The sequence below is a fragment of the Garra rufa genome, chromosome 16 (assembly GCF_049309525.1).
Source record: "Garra rufa chromosome 16, GarRuf1.0, whole genome shotgun sequence".
NCBI classification, from domain to species: Eukaryota; Metazoa; Chordata; class Actinopteri; order Cypriniformes; family Cyprinidae; genus Garra; species Garra rufa.
The window spans coordinates 10,533,344-10,553,318 of NC_133376.1; the positions used below are offsets into that span (position 1 = coordinate 10,533,344).

Genomic DNA, 19,975 nt, shown 5'->3' on the forward strand with positions numbered 1-19,975 from the left:
CTCTTGTATATATCAAAACAAGCAGAAAATAGTACAAACTTTGCTTACGTGATTGTTTTGAACAAGTAGGCTAATTATAGACATTATTTACAAACAAATGCATTATTTTTGCTGGTGACGCCGGTTTCACATACTACTGCCATTAAAATGTTAATGTAAAACATTTTAAAATACAGAAATAAAATCATTTTTAAAGAGAAGATTCTGAAAGTACTGGAAGGAGATCCTATAATTATTTAATATAGATTTACAGTGGTACCAACAAATTATATTTTTATATGATGTTTTAACATGTTTTTAAATATAATGGTTTCATTATAAACGTGGTGATTATCTCAAAGTTGGACAACCACCATAAAAAAATATGAAAATATCATATGAATCTAACCATGTCATGGCAACAAATGTAAAACAAATACCAAAATACCATAATTTTACATATTCTTTTTGTTATTGAAAAACTGTTGCTATAATTATCATAAACCTAACTGGTAATCATTAAGACGATCTTTGTCTAAAAATATATTCAATATTTTAGCGTTTCTAATTTGCTACTTAAATCTACAACATATCACAAATCAAAGCACATGACAGACAGTTCTTGGAGAACACCTGAAATGCGTGACTGAATGAACAATACTTGTCTATATTGGAAGTACACAAGCTGCAGTTCAGCTGCGCGCGACAAACGCTTCCAGTGTGAAAGGAAAATGGATGCGCGCCGCTTCTGCTCTGCCTACGTGCTGCGCACGCCCTGCTTACGCTCTGCTTACGCGTGCAGTGTGAAACCGGCGTGAGCCTTTTAAACCGTGATTGTGATACATGTGATACATGATTTTATGGTGAAATTGTTATTTTTCGTGCGAATCAGGTCAGATTTGATCAAGATCGATGCACTGTGGCTTTAATCCAGCGTAAGCGTCGCAGCAAAAATAGACTCGGCGCCAAAACGATCGCGGCACTGACGCTTCTGCTCTGCTCCTGCTACGCGCTGCCGCGCCGTCCCTGCGTGCGGTGTGAATGCTCTAATCTGTTAACATGGGCGCCGAAAAAAATACGCGCTGCTTACGCCCTGCTTACGCATGCAGTGTGAAACCGGCGTTAGACCATTTTCTGTGCGCCCACAGATCACATATCTCATTTGTGTTCCAGAGAAGAATAACAGCATTATTTTGTTGAAAATCTTACTTAAATACTCACAAGTAAAGATTAACTTAGTACTTGATTATGTTTCCAAAGCAGAATCACACTAACAATTTACATGTATTTTTTAAGCTTCCCAAAGTTTTTCACTTAAACAGCCAATAAAGTTTTAATAACTATAATAGGATATTATTTAATGATAGTATATCTCTGCATCACAAAACCTTTTGACCTCTCAGTGCTTTATTTAATTAATTATTTTTGGACCCCACTGAGCTTCATTGTATGAACAAAAACAATTGAAACATTCTTATGACTTTTTATGCGTTTTCTTTTGGACCCCATTGACTTCCATTATATGAACATGTATATATCATATCTCATTTGTGTTCCACAAAAGAGTAACATTATTGTTTTGTTAAATGCTCACAACTAAAGACCAGCTTAGTACTTGATTTTGTTTCCAAGCAGAATCACGCTTGTATTATTCCTTAACAATACCTAATACTTTTTTAAGCTCCCCAAATTTTTATACTTTCACTTAAAACAGCCAATAAAATTGTGTAAAATATAATAGGAAATTGTTAAATTATAGTAAATTCATCCCTATATAAATATATATGTATGTATTTATTTATTTATTTTTAAACCCCATTGACCTTCATTGTATGAACAAAAACAATTAAAATGTTCTTATTCAACAGAATAATAGTATTATTTAGCTGAATATCTTACTAATACTCAAAACTGAAGACTAACTTCACACGTTGGTACTTTTACTTTACCAAATTTTACTTTTAACTAAAACAGCCAATCAATTCAATTTTAGCATAAAATATATTAGGACATTATTGAATTTGCTTTTATTTCACTACAGTTTTTGACCAAAAATATTTTTTTTGTTCCAAATCTGTAGGACTTTATTTTTTCTGTGAAAATGTATTAGATTTTTCTTTTGGACCCCATTGACTTTCATTGTATATATATAAAAAAAGGTTTTGGTATATATCATGACGTATTATTTTGTTGAATATCTCACTTAAATACTCACAACTGAAAACTAATTTAGTAACTGATTATATTTCCACACTTGTATATTAATAATTATAATAACAACAATATTTTTATTTTTATACTTATTATTTTAAATGATGTGTAAAATATAATAGGACATTATTGAATTATAGTAATTTATCCCTGTATCCTAAAAGTTTTTGACCTCTCAGTACTTTTTTTTTTTGGAGCGCATTGACTTTCATTGTAGGAAACAAAAACATTGAAACATTTATATTTGTATACCACTGAAGAAGAAGAAGAATAGTATTATTGTGTTGAATATCTTACTTATATACTTAACTCAAGGCTAGCTTAATACTTGATTCTTTATCATTTTTTAACAGCCAATGAAGTTCTTTTCAGTGTAAAACACAATAGGATCTGTTTGAATTACAGTAAAGCAGTTTTGTTTATAAATATTGCTAAAGATGGAACTATATTTGATAGAAGTGTGGCTTTTGACACACATTTTGACCCGGTCCTCAAACTTTTGACACCTGTGCGTTCCTTCAGATGAGGGTCAATGGTGGCATTGTGAAACCGATCAAACATTAACAGTTCAAACGCGTGATCTTGAAGGACATGAGATGAACGTTACTGGCATCAGGTCTTTATTGGCTCTTTAATTGACATGAATCATCTGACCGAGCTGCAAAAACAGGCCACACCCGTCCCGTCCGATGACGTCCGTACGGCCCGCAGCTTCTGCTCGACCTCTGGCTTCTCTGTCAATGATTGACTGCGCTGAATACATGCTGGTCGCTTCAGCTTCTGTTTTTATCAATAAGCTGTGTTTGTTTCCTTGTGTTATCACGACTTATGATCCACACGGCTCATTGTGATCGGTAAACACTCACACGCCAACGGGTTTCCACCCTCTCAAAGTACAGCGTGATTTAGAGCTTGTCATTGTGTGATTTAGTTCAATCTGATCAACATGTCAAGGTCATATTTTCTGTTTTTCCAAATAAACAAACCACCATTATAATGGATTAATTATCTAATGTCTTTATAATGCATTATATATAAAAGCTTCAAGTTTATACACCAAATAAAAAAGGCATTTCAAAATATTTTATTTAAAAAAATGGCTTACTATAAGAATTGTCATTGAGAATAATGGCAGTTACAAGAAACTCTTGTATCAATACAGGGAATTTGGATTTTGGAAATGTGCTTAATTGTTGTGAAAATGTGAAAATGCAATAAAATCTTAATCTTAAAAGTATTCAATTTTGTGAGATTCAGAATGTCAGGAATTTTGCATTCTCCTCAAATATGATCTTTTATTAAAATTATTCACTTTTTAAAATTAAATGAAGGACACCAGTTGACTCCTTTAAAAAAAGTTATTTTTCCATCCTTCAGTAGGTGAAAAATATTAAAGCATAGCAGTAGTGATACAAATATAGTCATCAAATCATCATCAGTCGATAGTGAGGTCATATCAAAAGCAGTTCGAAATTTAGAAAGCATTATGTCTTCAGTCGTTCAACATATTCTGAGATAATCATTTTTTACAAAAATTGAAATACTGTGCACGTTATTCACAAGAAAACGTGTTTGCGTGTCATTTGTGTAGTGCAATATGAACGCTCCACTCAGTGTCACTGAAACCGTGTAAACATGTACTGTTTATCCTTCTGTTTGGAAGAGTTTTCAGTATTCCTCTTTGATGCTAGTCGATATATTGTCTGTCATCAAGCCGTTATTGGTGCTGCTGACCATGGCGGTGTTGACGTGGCTGGACGCATTGACCGGTGTAGGTGTGGAGCTCTGCTGAGCCTGCTGGAGTCGTTTCTTGTTAATTTTCCTTTCTTTGGCTCGTCTGTTTTGAAACCAGATCTTCACCTGTGAATCACAGAGTCAAAATTATTTACCTGATTGAACAACCAATGACACTTCAAGCTGTATGTGTATTTATATACAGTCAAGCCAGAAATGATTCATATCCCTGGAAAATTCTGACTTATAGTTAATTTTATTTAACCAGTACGTTTTTTTTTTTGACCGGAAATGACACAGGCTTCTCCCGAAAGATAATAAGACGATGTACAAGAGGCACCATTGTGGAAAAAAAATCACAATGATTTCTCAGCTTTTATTTACATTTGAACAAAAAGTGGCATGTCCAAAATTATTCATACCCTTTGCAAACTGTCACAGTCTATGGGAAAATCCAAAGTTCTATACCATTCCAAATAGTCCAAGCTGTTCTAAAGCATCCTAATTACCCTGATTCATTGGGAACAGCTGTTTTAATCAACTCAACAGGTGAAAAACAGAAGCTCTCTGCTGTTGGTTTGTGGACAGTCATGGCTAAGACAAAGGAGCTCACTGAGGACCTGCGGCTGTGCATTGTGGCTGCTCACAAGTCAGGAAAGGGCTAGAAGACCATATCTAAATGTTTTGAAGTTCCAGTGGCTACAGTGCATAGTAATATTAAAAAATACAAGATGTTCCGCACTGTGAAAAAACTCAGAGGACGTGGTCGGAAGCCAAAAGTGACACCTGTGCTGGCCAGGAGGATAGTGAGAGAGGTAAAAAAGAATCCAAGGATCACCACCAAGGCCATCCTGATGAATCTGGGCTCTGCTGGTGGCAACATCTCAAGGCAGACAGTCCAACGGACACTGCACACCACTGGGTTCCACGGAAGCAGACCAAGGAGGACACCACTTCTCCAGATAAGGCACACAAAAGTCCGCTTGGCCTTTGCAAATGCTCTTCTGGACAAAGAAGAAGACTTCTGGTCTTCTGTTTTATGGTCAGATGAAACAATAATTGAATTGTTTGGCCACAATGATGTAGCTTTCATTTGGCGTAAAAAAGGAGAAGCCTTCAATCATAAGAACGCCATCCCCACTGTCAAACATGGTGGTGGGAACCTAAGGTTTGGGGGTGTTTTTCAGCCAGTGGACCAGGGAACCTAATCACAGTAAACGGCACCATGAAAAAGGAGCAATACATCAAAATTCTTAACAACAACATCAGGCAGTCTGCAGAGAAACTTATCCTTGGGCACCGGTGGACATTTCAGCACGACAACGACCCATAACACACAGCAAAAGTGGTGAAGAAATGGTTAGCAGACAAAAACATTAACGTTTTGCAGTGGCCCAGCCAGAGTCCTGACTTAAATCCAATTGAGAATCTGTGGAGGGAGCTAAAGATCAGGGTGATGGCAGAGAGACCCTCCAACCTGAAAGAGTTGGAGCTCATCGCTAAAGATAAATGGGCAAAAATACCAGTGGAGACATGCAAAAAGCTGGTCAGCAATTATAGCATTTGAATGCTGTAATAGCCAATAAAGGCTTTTCTATTGATTATTGAGAAGGGTATGAATAATTTTTTAGTTATTTCAAAAAGGCATTGCCTATCATCTTCCTCTTTCTAAAAGATGCAGCACTTTTAATTTAGGTGTTTTTCTTGTGGTTTCTAATGTTTGCATGCCACAAAACCTGCATCTAATTCTGTACAGTGACATCATGTTCTTTCTCAAGAAACTCAGTTATAATAAAACAAATCTCACAGCATAAGGTTCGCAGGCTTGTTCGACTTCCTCTTTCTATGCTTTATCGACCTACCTGGCGTTCTGATAGGCTGAGGGCCACCGCAAGCTCTGCTTTCCGTCTGATGGTGATGTAGCGGCTGAAATGAAATTCCTTCTCCAGCTCCAGGCGCTGGACATCACTGTACACCACTCTGTATTTGTCCTTCGTCCGTGTCTTTCCGCCTGCCATCACAACAGTGATATTTTTAATTTTTATATTCAGGTGTGGTTACTGAAGAAGGCTTTTGAAAATCAGTTTATAGATATTACTGGGTTTTGGGGTTTCTGTTTGTGTGTCAGATTCCACTTACTGAATTTATTGTATTTAGGGCAAGAAACCCCAAGTCAATAGGGTACAAAATGTATAATTTAATAATTGTAAGTTTTTTGTAGTGTTATGTTTAAATGTGCAAACTGGACATTATCTAAAGAAATATGCACAATTTCCATGCATTTGCAGACTCTTTTTGAGAAAACCGCCTTAAGAAAGATGCATTGTAATTGAAACCAGACACAAATAGATTAAGTGTAATAATAAAAACAGGCAAATGATATATTAACAAACTTCTCACTAAAAATATTCAAAATACAGATAGGAATAAAACTGCTAAGTTTGGTGTATGTAAGCACTGCTGAAGTGGAGAAAAAACTCTTTAAAATGTGAATTGTAATTGAAATCTACAAATGCAAATACTTATATAATACTTGTATAATAGATGAAATCAGGCAAATGAAAAAATCCCTCAGTAAAAATCTGCAAAATATAGATAGGAATAACACTGCTAAGTTTGGTGTAAGCACTGCTGAAGTTGATAAAAACTAGTTTTGAGAAAAACCACCTTGAAAAATATGTACTGTCATTTAAATCAGATACAAATACATAAAGTGCAATAATAAAATTAGGCAATGATATTTGAACAAACTCCTCAGTAAAACTCTTCAGAATATAGATGTGAATAAAACTGTTAAGTTTGGTTTATGAAAGTACAGCTGTTGTGGGGAAAAAAAAAACTCTTTATGTATTGTAATTGAAATCTACAAATGCAAATACATAAAGTGCAATAAATAAAATCAGGCAAATGATATGTGAACAAACTCTTTGATTGATTGATTGTCATTTTATTTCAAATATGCAAAAAACATGTCAACAAGACAGAAATAAAAAAAAAAAAATAATAATAAAAAGTCATTCAGACCTCATTAAAAGTCTTCAGAATATAGATAGGAAAAAAACTGTTAAGTTCGGTTTATGTCAGCACTGCTGAAGTGGAGAAAAAAAGTCAAAATATGAATTGTAATTGAAATCAACAGATGCAAATACATAAAGTGCGATATATAAAATCAGGCATATTAACAAATTCCACAGTAAAAATCTTCATAAAATATATAGGAATAAAATTGCTAAGTCTGGTGTATGTAAGAGAGAGATGTGAGGATATGGAGAGCGTGGTGAACCACTTCCATATTCCTCTGACACTTTTGGTTCCTCTTGAGATGTTCTGTTCATCTGAAGTGTTAACCTTTGCTAAAGCACATGACCTCATCTTAGCCCGCTGAATGAAACTCACAATCTTAAGTCAATTAAAATGTGATTGCATTACATTAAAAAGTTATAAAGCAAGTGTCTAAATCTGCTTTTCTTAGATCAACTTTACATTTCCAAGCCTTTTTTTGCAATGACCTTTAAACCAGAAATCAGACATTTAGTGAGTAAATTCAGAGTTCAAATATGTTTTAAGTCCATTTTGTAATACTTCCTTCCTTTTACTTTTACTAATAAACAGACGGGTGTCAAAACCTCAAGAGTTTTAGTTAACGGATTGATTGGAGTGTCATCGGTATCAGTAGCTTTAGGATTTCAGGCTTGTCTGTTTGTAAATGAGAGTTTGGCTTTAGTAACGTCCAGAAAACTCAAACTTTACTAAAGTAGCACAGTTATAAATGAATCCAGCACTGAGGAGGTTAAAGACTGTCTCCAAAAAGAGAACAAACCCTTGAGCATTCGAGAGATTTCAGATTTTTGGAAATTTGTTTCATTTCGTGGAAATTTTTCCTGAGAAATGAAACTGACGTTTACATTATCACAAACATCATAATTTAGTTCAACTTCAGTTCAAAAAAAATAAAAAATACTATGCTAGTAAAAAAATAATAATAATAATATATATATAATAGATTTAAAATGCATTTATTTTATACTAAATATAGTTCAAGTCTATTAGCATATTTACTGACATATCGCTTGAGACTGATATAAACATTGTAATTAAACTTTATTTGGAGAACTACATGTGCACAGTGCACATTTCTTCATATCAAGCCTAAAATATGTTTATTTGGACAACTTTGAAGGCGAAAATTATTAAAACTTTAACTTAAAAAAAAGGAAGAAACTAAAAATAACAAAAAATAAATAAATAAACTGTTCAAAAATAAATAAAATACTACTTGCCAAAGCACTATTTCTAACTTTGCTTTAGTTTTACTAAAATTCAGTCAGTTTCCATGAAATAAAAAAAATTAAAACGGTAATTACGACATTCTAACAATTATGAGTCTTATTCTTAAAATTGTGAGTTTATATGTTGCAATTCTGAGTTTATATCTCACAATTCTGAAACAAAAAAAGAAATCAGGAAAAAAAAGTCTGAATTTTAAGCTTTTTTTTTTTTTTTTTACTGCTGGGCAACGATTAATCATGATTAATCGCGATTAATCACATCCAAAATAAAAGTTTTTTTATATATACATAATATATGTGTGTGTGTGTGTGTGTGTGTGTGTGTGTGTATGTGTGTACCTGGTATTCATCACGTTGTGGGGACCAAATGTCCCCACAAGGATAGGAATACCAGTAGATTTTGACCTTGTGGGGACATTTCTCAGGTCCCCATGAGGAAACAGGCTTATAAATCATGCACAATTAGTTTTTTTGATGAAGTAAAAGTATGCACAATCTCCTGTGAGGGCTAGGTTTAGGTGTAGGGTAGGTGTAGGGCCATAGAAAGTACGGTTTGTACAGTATAAAAACCATTACACCTATGGAATGTCCATATAAAACATGTAAACCCAACGTGTGTGTGTGTGTGTGTGTGTGTGTGTGTGTGTGTGTGTGTGTGTGTGTGTGTGTGTGTAAACACATACAGTATATATTTTGAAAATATTTAAATGTATATATTTATATATTATATATATGTTTAATATATATAAACATAACCTTTTTCTTTAAATATATACATGCATGTGTGTGTATTTATACATACACACACATATATACATAAAAACTTTTATTTTTGATGCGATTAATCACGATTAATAGTTGCCCAGCACTACTTTTATTCTGTCTAATAATTATCTAATAATCATTATATAGATATTAGATATAAAAGGATCTTCCTTTGCATCTAACTGAAATAAACTGTTTACATTTTCTTTCTAATATTTTAAATTGGTTTCATTTTTGTTTTGTTTTTATTGTTTTTATTTGAATTTTCAATAAAGTTCTAGTAATTTTGTTGCCTTTTTTTATGTGTATATAGTATTTATTAATTCTGTCTCCGTTTTTGTTTTAGTCATTATTTTAGCATGTCAAGATAAACTAAATTAAAATGAGAAATGTAGCTGATATGAAATAAGGTAAATAATTTTTTTTAAAGGTTTTTAATATTGTATTTTATTTTTAATATTTTTAATTAGTTTTATTTTTGCATTTTCTGTTTTCATTTTAATTTTCAATAAAGTTTTAGTCATTTTGTTTCTTTGTTTCTTGGTTTTTTTTAAGGTGTAGTTTTTATTAATTTTATCTCTGCTTCTACTTGAGTTATTATTTTAGATTATTAAGTTTGATATTTTATTTTATTTTTAATATTTGAAATTTTGGTATTTTCTGCTTTCATTTTATTTATATAAGATATAGAATTGTAAAAATAGTAACTAAACATGGACAAAACTGCATATCAGAATTATCTAAAACTACATTTTAAATGAAAATAGAAAATGCAAACCTATAAAAAATAATTAACTATTTAAATACTAGAAAAAACTACTTAGTATTGGTAAAACTTGTAAAAAAAAAAATAAAATAAAAAAATAATTTGGTTATTTATTTTAGGGACCAGTTCTCACAGTTCTCACTAACTATTAACTACAACTTCTTCCTCAAAAAACTAATTTGCTGCTTATTAATAGTTACTGTAGTAAGGTATTTAGTAAGTTTATGGTTAAAGGATCTAAAATATGGTCATGCAGAATAAGGCATTAATATGTGCTTTATAAGTAATAATAAACAGCCAGTATGATAGTAATGTGCATGCTAGTTAATAGTAAGAATTGGTCTTTAAAATAAAGTGTTACCCTTAATTTTAATTTTAAATGCTAGAAAACTAAAATAGCATCTCAGTGATACTAAAATAACACTGAAGCACACACACTGTCTGGACTGTCTGTCCTGAAAGCCCCTGAATGCAATTTTCATAGACTGAAACTCTTTCTCAACAGTTTTCTTCCCTTTTCTTGAGCAGCTTTGGCACACACACACACACACACAGAGTCTCGTCCCCTTATCAGTGAGCTCCGGTCCTCCCACAGTGCACACAGCAGGGTGCGGCGCTGCCTCAGACTCGCTGGCCTCTGCTACTATTAGCTTTTCACAAAATCTTTCACTTGGTTCGACTCTCAAGACGCCTTGTGTTTAGACACGAGGATGAATAATCGAGCGGCTAACGTTAGGCAACACCTTCATTCACTGTTTCATCCGGTGTCACACACCGCTGACTCACTGCGCCTCTGTACGATGGCGCCCTTGTTTATCTCTTTCCTTTAATGAACGTATGTGTCTGTGACATTACTAATGCATAACATGTTTGGTAAAAGTAATGGGAAATGCGATTATTTGTAGAGCGATTACGCCTTCTTGAACTAACAGAAGTTCTTGTTAAGTGGGCGTCAAAACATGTGCTCAGTCGAGTAGCTCTGTTTTAAATGGGTTTTAAATGGATAACTGATTTTTACTGTGGTTTATCTCTTCAAACCAGTTCTGAGAAGGCAAAAAATTAAACTTGGATGTGTGTGCACTCAGTAAATCAGGGTTTACAGTGTTTAACCTCATTATACGCACACGCAAAATCATCGCAATCATATGATGGCTGTAATAAAAACAGCATAAAGAGATAAAGACAGAAGCACGGATCAGCAGATGCCAGTCCAAACCTTAATGTGCTGCCAGACTAGACCGTATGTTACAGCATCACAGTCGTATTTTACTGTCACTATTATTATAATGGGTTTTATTAATATTTCATTTTAGTTTTTTTTTTTATTACATATTCATTTTGAATTTGATTTTAGGTTTAGTTATTTTAGTACTTTAACCTACTATTTAATTAGGTTAAACAAAATGAACATTAGAAATGCTTCCTTTGCATCTAACCGAAATAAAATATGTTTGAATTTCCTTTCATATTTGTTTTTAATATTTTAAATGAGTTTTATTTTTGTATTTTGTTTTTATTTTCATTTTAGAGTTTTAGTTATTTTGTTGCTTTTGTCCATTTTTTTGTTTATTTTTAAATGTGTATATAGTTTTTATTATAAGTTTTTTATTTTATTTTATTTTTAATGTTTCAAATGAGTTTTGTTTTTGTATTTTCAGTTTTCATTGTAATTTTTATTAAAGTTTTAGTAATTTTGTTGCTTTTGTTCTTTTTTTAGTTTGCTTTTTCAGTGTGTATATAGTTTTTATTATTTTAGCAAAAAAGGAATTTCTGGCATGTATATGTGGGTTTTTTGGGGCAATTTGGGGCACCAGAAAAATAACAAAATGAACATTAGAAATGCTTCCTTTGCATCAAACCGAAATAAAATATGTTTGAATTTCCTTTCATATTTGTTTTTAAAAATTTAAATGAGTTTTATTTTTGTATTTAGTTTTTATTTTCATTTTCATTAAGGTTTTAGTCGTTTTGTTGCTTTTGTCCATTTTTTAGTTTATTTTTAAATGTGTATATAGTTTTTATTCAATTGTATTATTAAATGTGTATTAAATTAATATGTCAAGGTAAACTAAATGAAATGGGAAGTGTAGCTGATATCAAATAAGTTTTTTATTTTATTTAATTTTTAATATTTCAAATGAGTTTTGTTTTTGTAGTTTCAGTTTTCATTGTAATTTTCATTAAAGTTTTAGTAATTTTTGTTGCTTTTTTATGTGTATATAGTTTTTATTAATTTTACCTCTGTTGTAGTTTTAGTTATTATTTTCGTACCTCAAGTTAAACTAAATGAAAATAAGAAATGTAGCTGATATTTTAAAAATTCAGGTTTTTAATATTTTATTATATTTTTAATATTTTAAATTAGTTGTATTTTTCTATTTTCTGTTAACATTTTTATTAAAAGTTTTAGTAATTTTGTTGCTTTTGTACATTTTTTTATGTGTATATAGTTTTTATTTATTTATCTCCATTTTTGTTTTAGTTATTTTCCATAAATGAAAATGAGAAATGTAGCTGATATAAAATAATTTGAGATTTTTAATATTTTCTTTTATTTTTAATATTTTAAATTTGTTTTGTTTTTGTATTTTCTGTTTTCATTGTAACTTTCATTAAATTTTTAGTAATTTTGTTGCTTTTGTCCTTTTTTAGTTTGCTTTTTTAATGAGTATACAGTTTTTATTAATTTTATTTTTATTTTCATAGTTATTTTAGTACAAGTTAAACTAAATGAAAATGAGAAATGTAGTTGTTATAAAATAAGTTTTTTTAATATTTAATTAAAATTATTATTATTTTTTTAAGTAATAAAACTTTTTTACTTTTTTAAACTAAATGAAATTTACTAATGTTAGCTGAAATAAAATGTTATATATATACTGTATGTATGTATATATATATATATATATATATATATATATATATATATATATATATATATATATATATATATATAAAATTTGATAATGATGATTTTATTTCTAAAAATAAAAAATGATTTTATGGTTTCTTTTTTAGTTAACTATAATAACCCTGACATAACTGAAATAAAAGGTTTGTATAGTTGTTTATAGTCAGAAATGAATTAATAACAGTATTTCATTTTAATTACAATTTACTAATATCTTTGTGTGTTGCATATTTTATGCGTATTACAGTAATGAATCTGTTTATCTGTGTATTAGCAACATCTAACTCTATTCAAATTAAGTTTTTAATTGTGTCCAGTGGCAAATGTCTCTATTATTAACCAGTAGATCAAAATAAAGTCATATTTATCAGAAGCATTGGAAATATGTCACTGTTTTCCAATAGGGGGCAGCAGTGGATTGCATTTAAAAGAATGAAAATGACTTATTTATAAAAAAAAAATTAAAAAAAGCTTATAATGTAAATAGCTCATTTCCTCACGCATTCTTTCAGGGCAAGCTTTGGATCTGGGTTAGTCTGCTGTAATTATCTCTGTATAAAAACAATAGATATGTTACTATAGAGATAAGTAGGCCATTTAGATAAGTTAGGTGAGCCACGTACACATGTGTTTCTAAAGGAAAATAAAGAGTTTCATATTTTCAGCAGTGTTTCCTGAACATTCTCATCTATATTTGTTTTAGTCACATGATCCATATTCGCCGCTCATGTGACGATATCAGAAAGTTTGAACAGTCAAACACGATGAGCGCATTTGCATCTTGACCAACTGTGTTAGACAACGGCCCTTTGAGAGCTGAAGACTAATCTAATGAACTTCAGTTCCTCCTTTTGTACTGTTTAAGAAATACAACCATGTTGAAGAAATGTGGATCTGATATATTTGAATTAAATTGAATCAAATTGTTGAACGAATACAACAATAAAAGCATAAAATCCAGAGCATTACAAAGAAGATCATGTGACAAATTTACCAGAAACTTAAAAGCTTTTAAAACTAAATCGCCATGTTTCCCAAAGCTCTGTTTGTGTCTGAGCTTTATAGCTTCACCGACCTGACTGTGTGACATATTTACACAAATATTCCCTGAAGAGATTAGTTTATCACTCAGTAAACTATTAGCCATAATGCACTTCCGATAAGGCTGCAAACACTATTATTGGCTGTTCAGCTACATGCTCCTTCAGATCTGTAGATCATCAGAGATCAAACAGATGAATTCTGCAGGTATTTTGATCTCTCTGCTGTAACGAACGAGTCATAAACTGATCACATGTAACTGACGTTACATGTGACGTCACAGAAAGCAGCATATTTCCACAACAGATACGGTTAGAACACTTATACATGTTTTTCATGCAAAACTTTCACTTTCTGTACTTATAAAATGGTTCATATAATGGTTATGGGTATTTACACTGGGCAATACTGATATATACCATGGTACTGTATGATTTCCATATTGATAAACCATGGCTTTTAGCTGGTATAGTCAAATGGTTTTGCATGTTCAAAAGAAGTTTTGACCAAATAATGCTGCACAACTATGGTATATTAAAAAGCAAGCATATTATCACATGGTACATGTCGAAAAGCATGGTATGACCATGATGCATGTCCAAAAACATGATATTTTCAGTGGTATTGTGCAAAAACACTGGCCTACTATGGTATATTTTATAAAAGCATCCAATTAAATGGTATTACTATGACATATGTCCAAAAACATGGTATTTCCAATGGTATTGTTCAAAAATACTGGGCTACTGTTGTATATTTTATAAAAGCATTAAATTATATGGTATTACTATGATATATTTCCAAAAACATGGTATTTCCAATGGTATTGTTCAAAAATACTGGGCTACTATGGTATATTTTATAAAAGCATCCAATTACATGGTATTACTATGATATATGTCCAAAAACATGGTATTTCCAATGGTATTGTTCAAAAATACTGGGCTACTGTGGTATATTTTATAAAAGCATTAAATTATATGGTATTACTATGATATATTTCCAAAAACATGGTATTTCCAATGGTATTGTTCAAAAATACTGGGCTACTGTGGTATATTTTATAAAAGCATTAAATTATATGGTATTACTATGATATATTTCCAAAAACATGGTATTTCCAATGGTATTGTTCAAAAATACTGGGCTACTATGGCATATTTTATATAAGCATCAAAATGCATTGTATGACCATGATGTAAAAAACATGATGTAAAAAACATCTAAAAAAACATGGTATTACCAATGATATTGTTCAAAAACACTGGGCTACTATGGTATATTTTATAAAAGCATCCAATTACATGGTATTACTATGATATACGTCCAAAAACATGGTATTTCCAATGGTATTGTTCAAACATTCTGGGCTACTGTGGTATATTTTAAAAATAGTATCAAATTGCATGGTATGACCATGATGCATGTCTAAAAAACACATGGTCTTACCAATGATATTGTCCAAAAATACTGGACTACTGTGGTATATTTTATAAAGCATTAAATTATATGGTATTACTATGATATATTTCCAAAAACATAGTATTTCCAATGGTATTGTTCAAAAATACTGGGCCACTGTGGTATTTATAAGCATCAAAATGCATGGTATTACCATGATGTATGTCTAAAAAACATGGTATTACCAATGATATTGCTCAAAAACACTGGGCTACTATGGTATATTTTATAAAAGCATCCAATTACATGGTATTACTAGTATGATATATGTCCAAAAACATGGTATTTCCAATGGTATTGTTAAAAAATACTGGGCTACTGTGGTATATTTTATAAAAACATCAAATTGCATGGTATAACCATGATGTATGTTTAAAAAAACATGGTCTTACCAATGATATTGCTCAAAAACACTGGGCTACTTTGGTATATTTTATAAAAGCATCAAATTACATGGTATTACTATGATGTATGTCCAAAAACATGGTATTTCCAATTGTATTGGAAAAAACAAAAACAATGTACTGTTGTTGTATTTTCTAAAAAGCGTGAAATCACATGGAATATGTCAAAAAAACAAACAATGGAATTGTTCAAAAAACAATGTACTGCCATTGTATATTTCCAAAAACATGGAATCACATGGAATATGTCTAAAAAACATGACATTACCAGTGGTATTGTAACAAAACACTGGGCTATTATTGTATGGTTTATAAAAAACATCAAATTACATGGTATTACCATGATGTTTGTAGAAAAAAAATGTGGTATTAACAATGTTATTGTCCAAAAACACTGGCCTATTATGGGATATTTTATAAAAGCATCACATTACATGGTATTACCATGATGCATGTTTGAAATAACATGATATTACCATGATACATGTCCAAAAACATGGTATTTCCAATGGTATTGTTGAAAAATACTGGGCTACTAAGGTATATTTTATAAAAGCATCAAATTACATGGTATTACCATGATGTATGCATACAAAACATGGTATTAACAATGTTATTGTCCAAAAACACTGGTCTACTATAGGATATTTTATCAAAGCATCAAATTGCAATTATAACAATTTAATTTGGTATTGCTATGACCTGTGTCTAAAAAAACATGATATTTCTAATGGTATTGTTGTCTTAAAACATGGTATTACCAATAATATGGTCAAAAACAGATTTTTTTTTTTTTTTACTAATGTATATTTCATAAAAAGATAGAATTTCATGTCTAAAAACATTGTATGTTATTGTCCAAATGCATTGTGCGACTATGGTAATATTTTATAAAAGCATTAAATTACATGGTATTACTGTGATACATGTCCAATAAACATGGTATCACCAATGATTTTGTCCAGAAATCTGTACTGCTGTAGTATATTTCATAATTACAAGGTATTTTTATGACCTATGTGTGAAAAATATGGTATTATCAAAGGTATCACTACTACTATTGGAATATTTCTTAAGCACTAAAAAAAAACTTGGCATTACTATAGTACTTTTTTGGATGGTGTGGAGTAAGTGAAAGAGTGTGCTGTGAGTTAATAAAGGGTGTAGGGCTCAGGAGAAGTGCTGATGTCTCACCCTGGTTCACGGGAGCTCCGGCGCGTCTCATCCAATCCGGCGGCTCATCTCTCTCCACCGGCGCGCTCGGACCGCCGCTCAGCAGCCCCTGGTCCACCGGCGGAATGACGTTGACCTCCACGCCGTTCACCGGGAGCGAGTGACCCGTCCCGTGGCCGTAGAGCGGCGGCCAATCCTCGCGGGAACCCGGGCCGAACCCAGGACTCCACGAGCTGCCGGTGTGATGCAGGTCATTCCCGAGGGCCGGACCCGGGTGGTATCCGCTGTAGTCCGGGTATGGCGCGGACGGGTAGACGTTCAGGTGAGGCTGGCTGAGGTTCAGGTGTCTCGCCGGGTTGCCGTACATGGCCGTGTCCAGCAGGAAGCTCACGGACATTTTCCTTGCAAGCTGAAAGTTTTACTTTAACTGAACTTCACCTTACCGGAGTGTCGCGGGCGCGCGTTTGTTTGCCCAGCGCTGACGTCACGCCAGGGACACCCACCTGAGCTGATTTATGACACACGCACAGGTGCCGCTGACAGGCCGGAAGGGCGCCAGATCAACCGAGTGCCCGCCGTCGACGCTTTATCTCTTTATCTTTGGCGACGCGACGCGACAAACGCTCCATTATAATAAAGTTAAGAACATTTACAACAAAACTTAACAGAAAGGTCAAACTTTGACCTTTCATATAATGAAGCTCACGATGAAGAAGATATGAAAGATGATGATGATGGTAGGCTATGTCAAAAATGATAAAGATGATCTAATGAGGGACAGATTGCGCGTAAGCTAGTTCAAAGTGATGTTAATAATATCTAGCAGTGATGAAGTTCACGATGAGGATGATGTTTGAGGTGATGAAGGCCGTGATGATGTGGTGTTGGTTGGTCTTCGAGAGCCAGAGCGGCGCTCGTGACTCTTTACATCAGAAAGCGCTCGTGCATTTCAAAGGGTCTCGCGCGCCGCACATCAAAGAGCCGCAATAAAAGCGACAAATGAGCGCCACTGTAAATCAAGGCCTCTGTATTCAAATGATGATGACACGCGGCTTCTGCTTCCTCTGACAGTCGTGGGAAGCACAGGACAAGTTCATCGCACTGGAGCCGCTCGTACTACAGTAATACTGCTGCTTTACATTAACACTTACACTGGCTTGTGTTATTCAACACGTACGGCTCATTACTATACGATTTATTATCACGCTGTATTATTATTATCTACACTTTATAGCCTATTGATTTTATTGGCTAGCTGTATTACAGTAGCTATATCCTTATTTACAATATTATTGCATTGATTATATACAAATACACGTTTATTATACCTGGATTATTATATAGCCTTTAAAACGAGTGATGGTTTTAAATATAGGCAATCACGGTTTTGTTTAGTTCTGTTCTTCTTGATTGATTGATTGATTTTATTTGACCACTTAAATATAAAATAAAATATGAAAACAGTACTCTGTGTCATACATTAAAATACATAAATAGTCAGGGATAACGCAATAAAGCCCAAAGACTTATTTCCATTGTGGTCCCTAATTTCCATTGTGGTCCCTAATTTCCATTGTGGTCCCTAATTTCCATTGTGGTTCCATTGTTGTCACAGAGTAAATATAAAGCGTAAAGATGATTAAACACTTTGCACATAGTAGTTTTGAGTTTTTAAATGTTTGGATTTACACATACAGTACACAGTTAATGCTGAATATGTACTAATGGAATTGAGTCACAGGCAAACACTGATGTTCATATAATTATGGGGACATTCCGTAGGCATAATGGTTTTTATACTGTACACTGGGTCAAATACAAATATGGACAAACCCAGCAATTTAGTTGTTTTGACCCAGAGGTAGGGGAAATGTTTAACTGTTATATTTAGTTTAATTATTGTATAAAATTAACTATATGGCTGGTTTAAAATGAACCCAAAAATAGTTGTAAATTACAAATCAGACACATAATTACTAGAGGCATCAGCAATAATCAAAAGGTGAACATTTAAAAAACATTTAAATTTAATTTTATAGCAACAGTTTGGACAGGACCCTTTTCTATTCTAACATGGCAATAAGTCAAGGTTCAAAAATAAATTATTGATTCAGTCAGCGTGGAAGAACTTGACTGGTCTGAAGAAAACCAAGTCCTAATCCCAGTTGAGCACCTCTGGTGTGACTTTAAATGCAGACCTTGAGCCAAAAACTCATCACAAAACACCAATGACTTGTACATGCACTACATGGACAAACGTACTGGGACACCCCCTTCTTTAGAACAGAAAAAAAGGCACTTCCAAAACTGTGGCAACAAATATGAAAACATAATTAATGCATTATTGTATAATTGTTATATAATTGCATTTCCATCTCTGTTGCAACAGTTTTGGATATGTCTAAAATGACTGTACCCATACATACAAGTCATATGTGTTTGGTGATGAGTTTTTGGCACAGGGTCTGCATTTAAAATCACACCAGAGGTGTTTAGCTGGGATTAGGACTTGGCTTTATTCAGACCAGTCAAGTTCTTCCACACGATTTGAACCTTGCCTTGTACACAGAGGCATTGTCATATTAGAATAGAAAAGGGTCCTATCCAAAATGTTGCTATAAAATTAGAAGCACACAATCCCCTAGAATATCATTATATGCTTAAACATTAAGATTTGTAACCATGGAAATTACTAAAGTAGTCAAAACTGTTCATTAGATGGGGTGTCCCAATACTTTTGGCAATATAGTGTAGTGATGTACTCAATAAAAATGCCCTGCAACTGTACTTTTAGTATACTAAACTAGTATACTCAATGTCTGCTAAATTGGAACAACTAATTATGTGCTTAATGCACTGTAATTGTGTAGAAGTAGTCCTGAGGTCCAACTAAAGATATTTGAATGTGCTAAAGTGGAACTACTGCAATTATATCTTAGGTACTCATTAAATACCTTGCATTTAAAGACCAATTTTATTCAAAGATCATACAATTCTCATTAGTGGCATGCATAATATTGAGTAATGTGCATTGTGCACACATAGTACTCCAAATAAAGTTTAATTATATTTTTTTATATCAGTAGATCTTGAGCGGTATGTCAGTAAATATGTTAAAAGATTGGAACTATACTTAGTATTAAATTAAAATTAATGTATTTTAAATATAATAATATGTGATCCTGGACCACAAAACCAGTCATTAATTGCACAGGTATATTTGTAGATATTAAGTATGCTC

General features: G+C 32.5%; 1 protein-coding gene across 1 annotated transcript; it reads right to left on the reverse strand.

Annotated features, from left to right (window-relative positions):
- Positions 1 to 3,252: 3,252 nt before the first annotated feature.
- cdx1a (caudal type homeobox 1a) lies at positions 3,253 to 17,191 on the reverse strand. Its single transcript, XM_073819973.1, has 3 exons — positions 16,756 to 17,191; positions 5,787 to 5,935; positions 3,253 to 4,050 (listed from the first exon to the last, which is right to left on the reverse strand). Exons 1-3 carry the CDS (start codon positions 17,129 to 17,131, stop codon positions 3,859 to 3,861), a joined length of 717 nt encoding a protein of 238 aa, XP_073676074.1. The 5' UTR covers positions 17,132 to 17,191; the 3' UTR covers positions 3,253 to 3,858.
- Positions 17,192 to 19,975: the final 2,784 nt, after the last annotated feature.

What these genes read in the sequence shown, in the direction of transcription:
- cdx1a (XM_073819973.1), bottom strand. Translation starts at nt 17,131, where the DNA reads ATGTCCGTGAGCTTCCTGCTGGACACGGCCATGTACGGCAACCCGGCG. An exon ending in CGGAGCTCCCGTGAACCAGG is followed by an intron (nt 5,936 to 16,755) that starts GTGAGACATCAG and finishes TTGTGATGGCAG; the next exon opens with GCGGAAAGACACGGACGAAG. An exon ending in TCAGCCTATCAGAACGCCAG is followed by an intron (nt 4,051 to 5,786) that starts GTAGGTCGATAA and finishes TGTGATTCACAG; the next exon opens with GTGAAGATCTGGTTTCAAAA.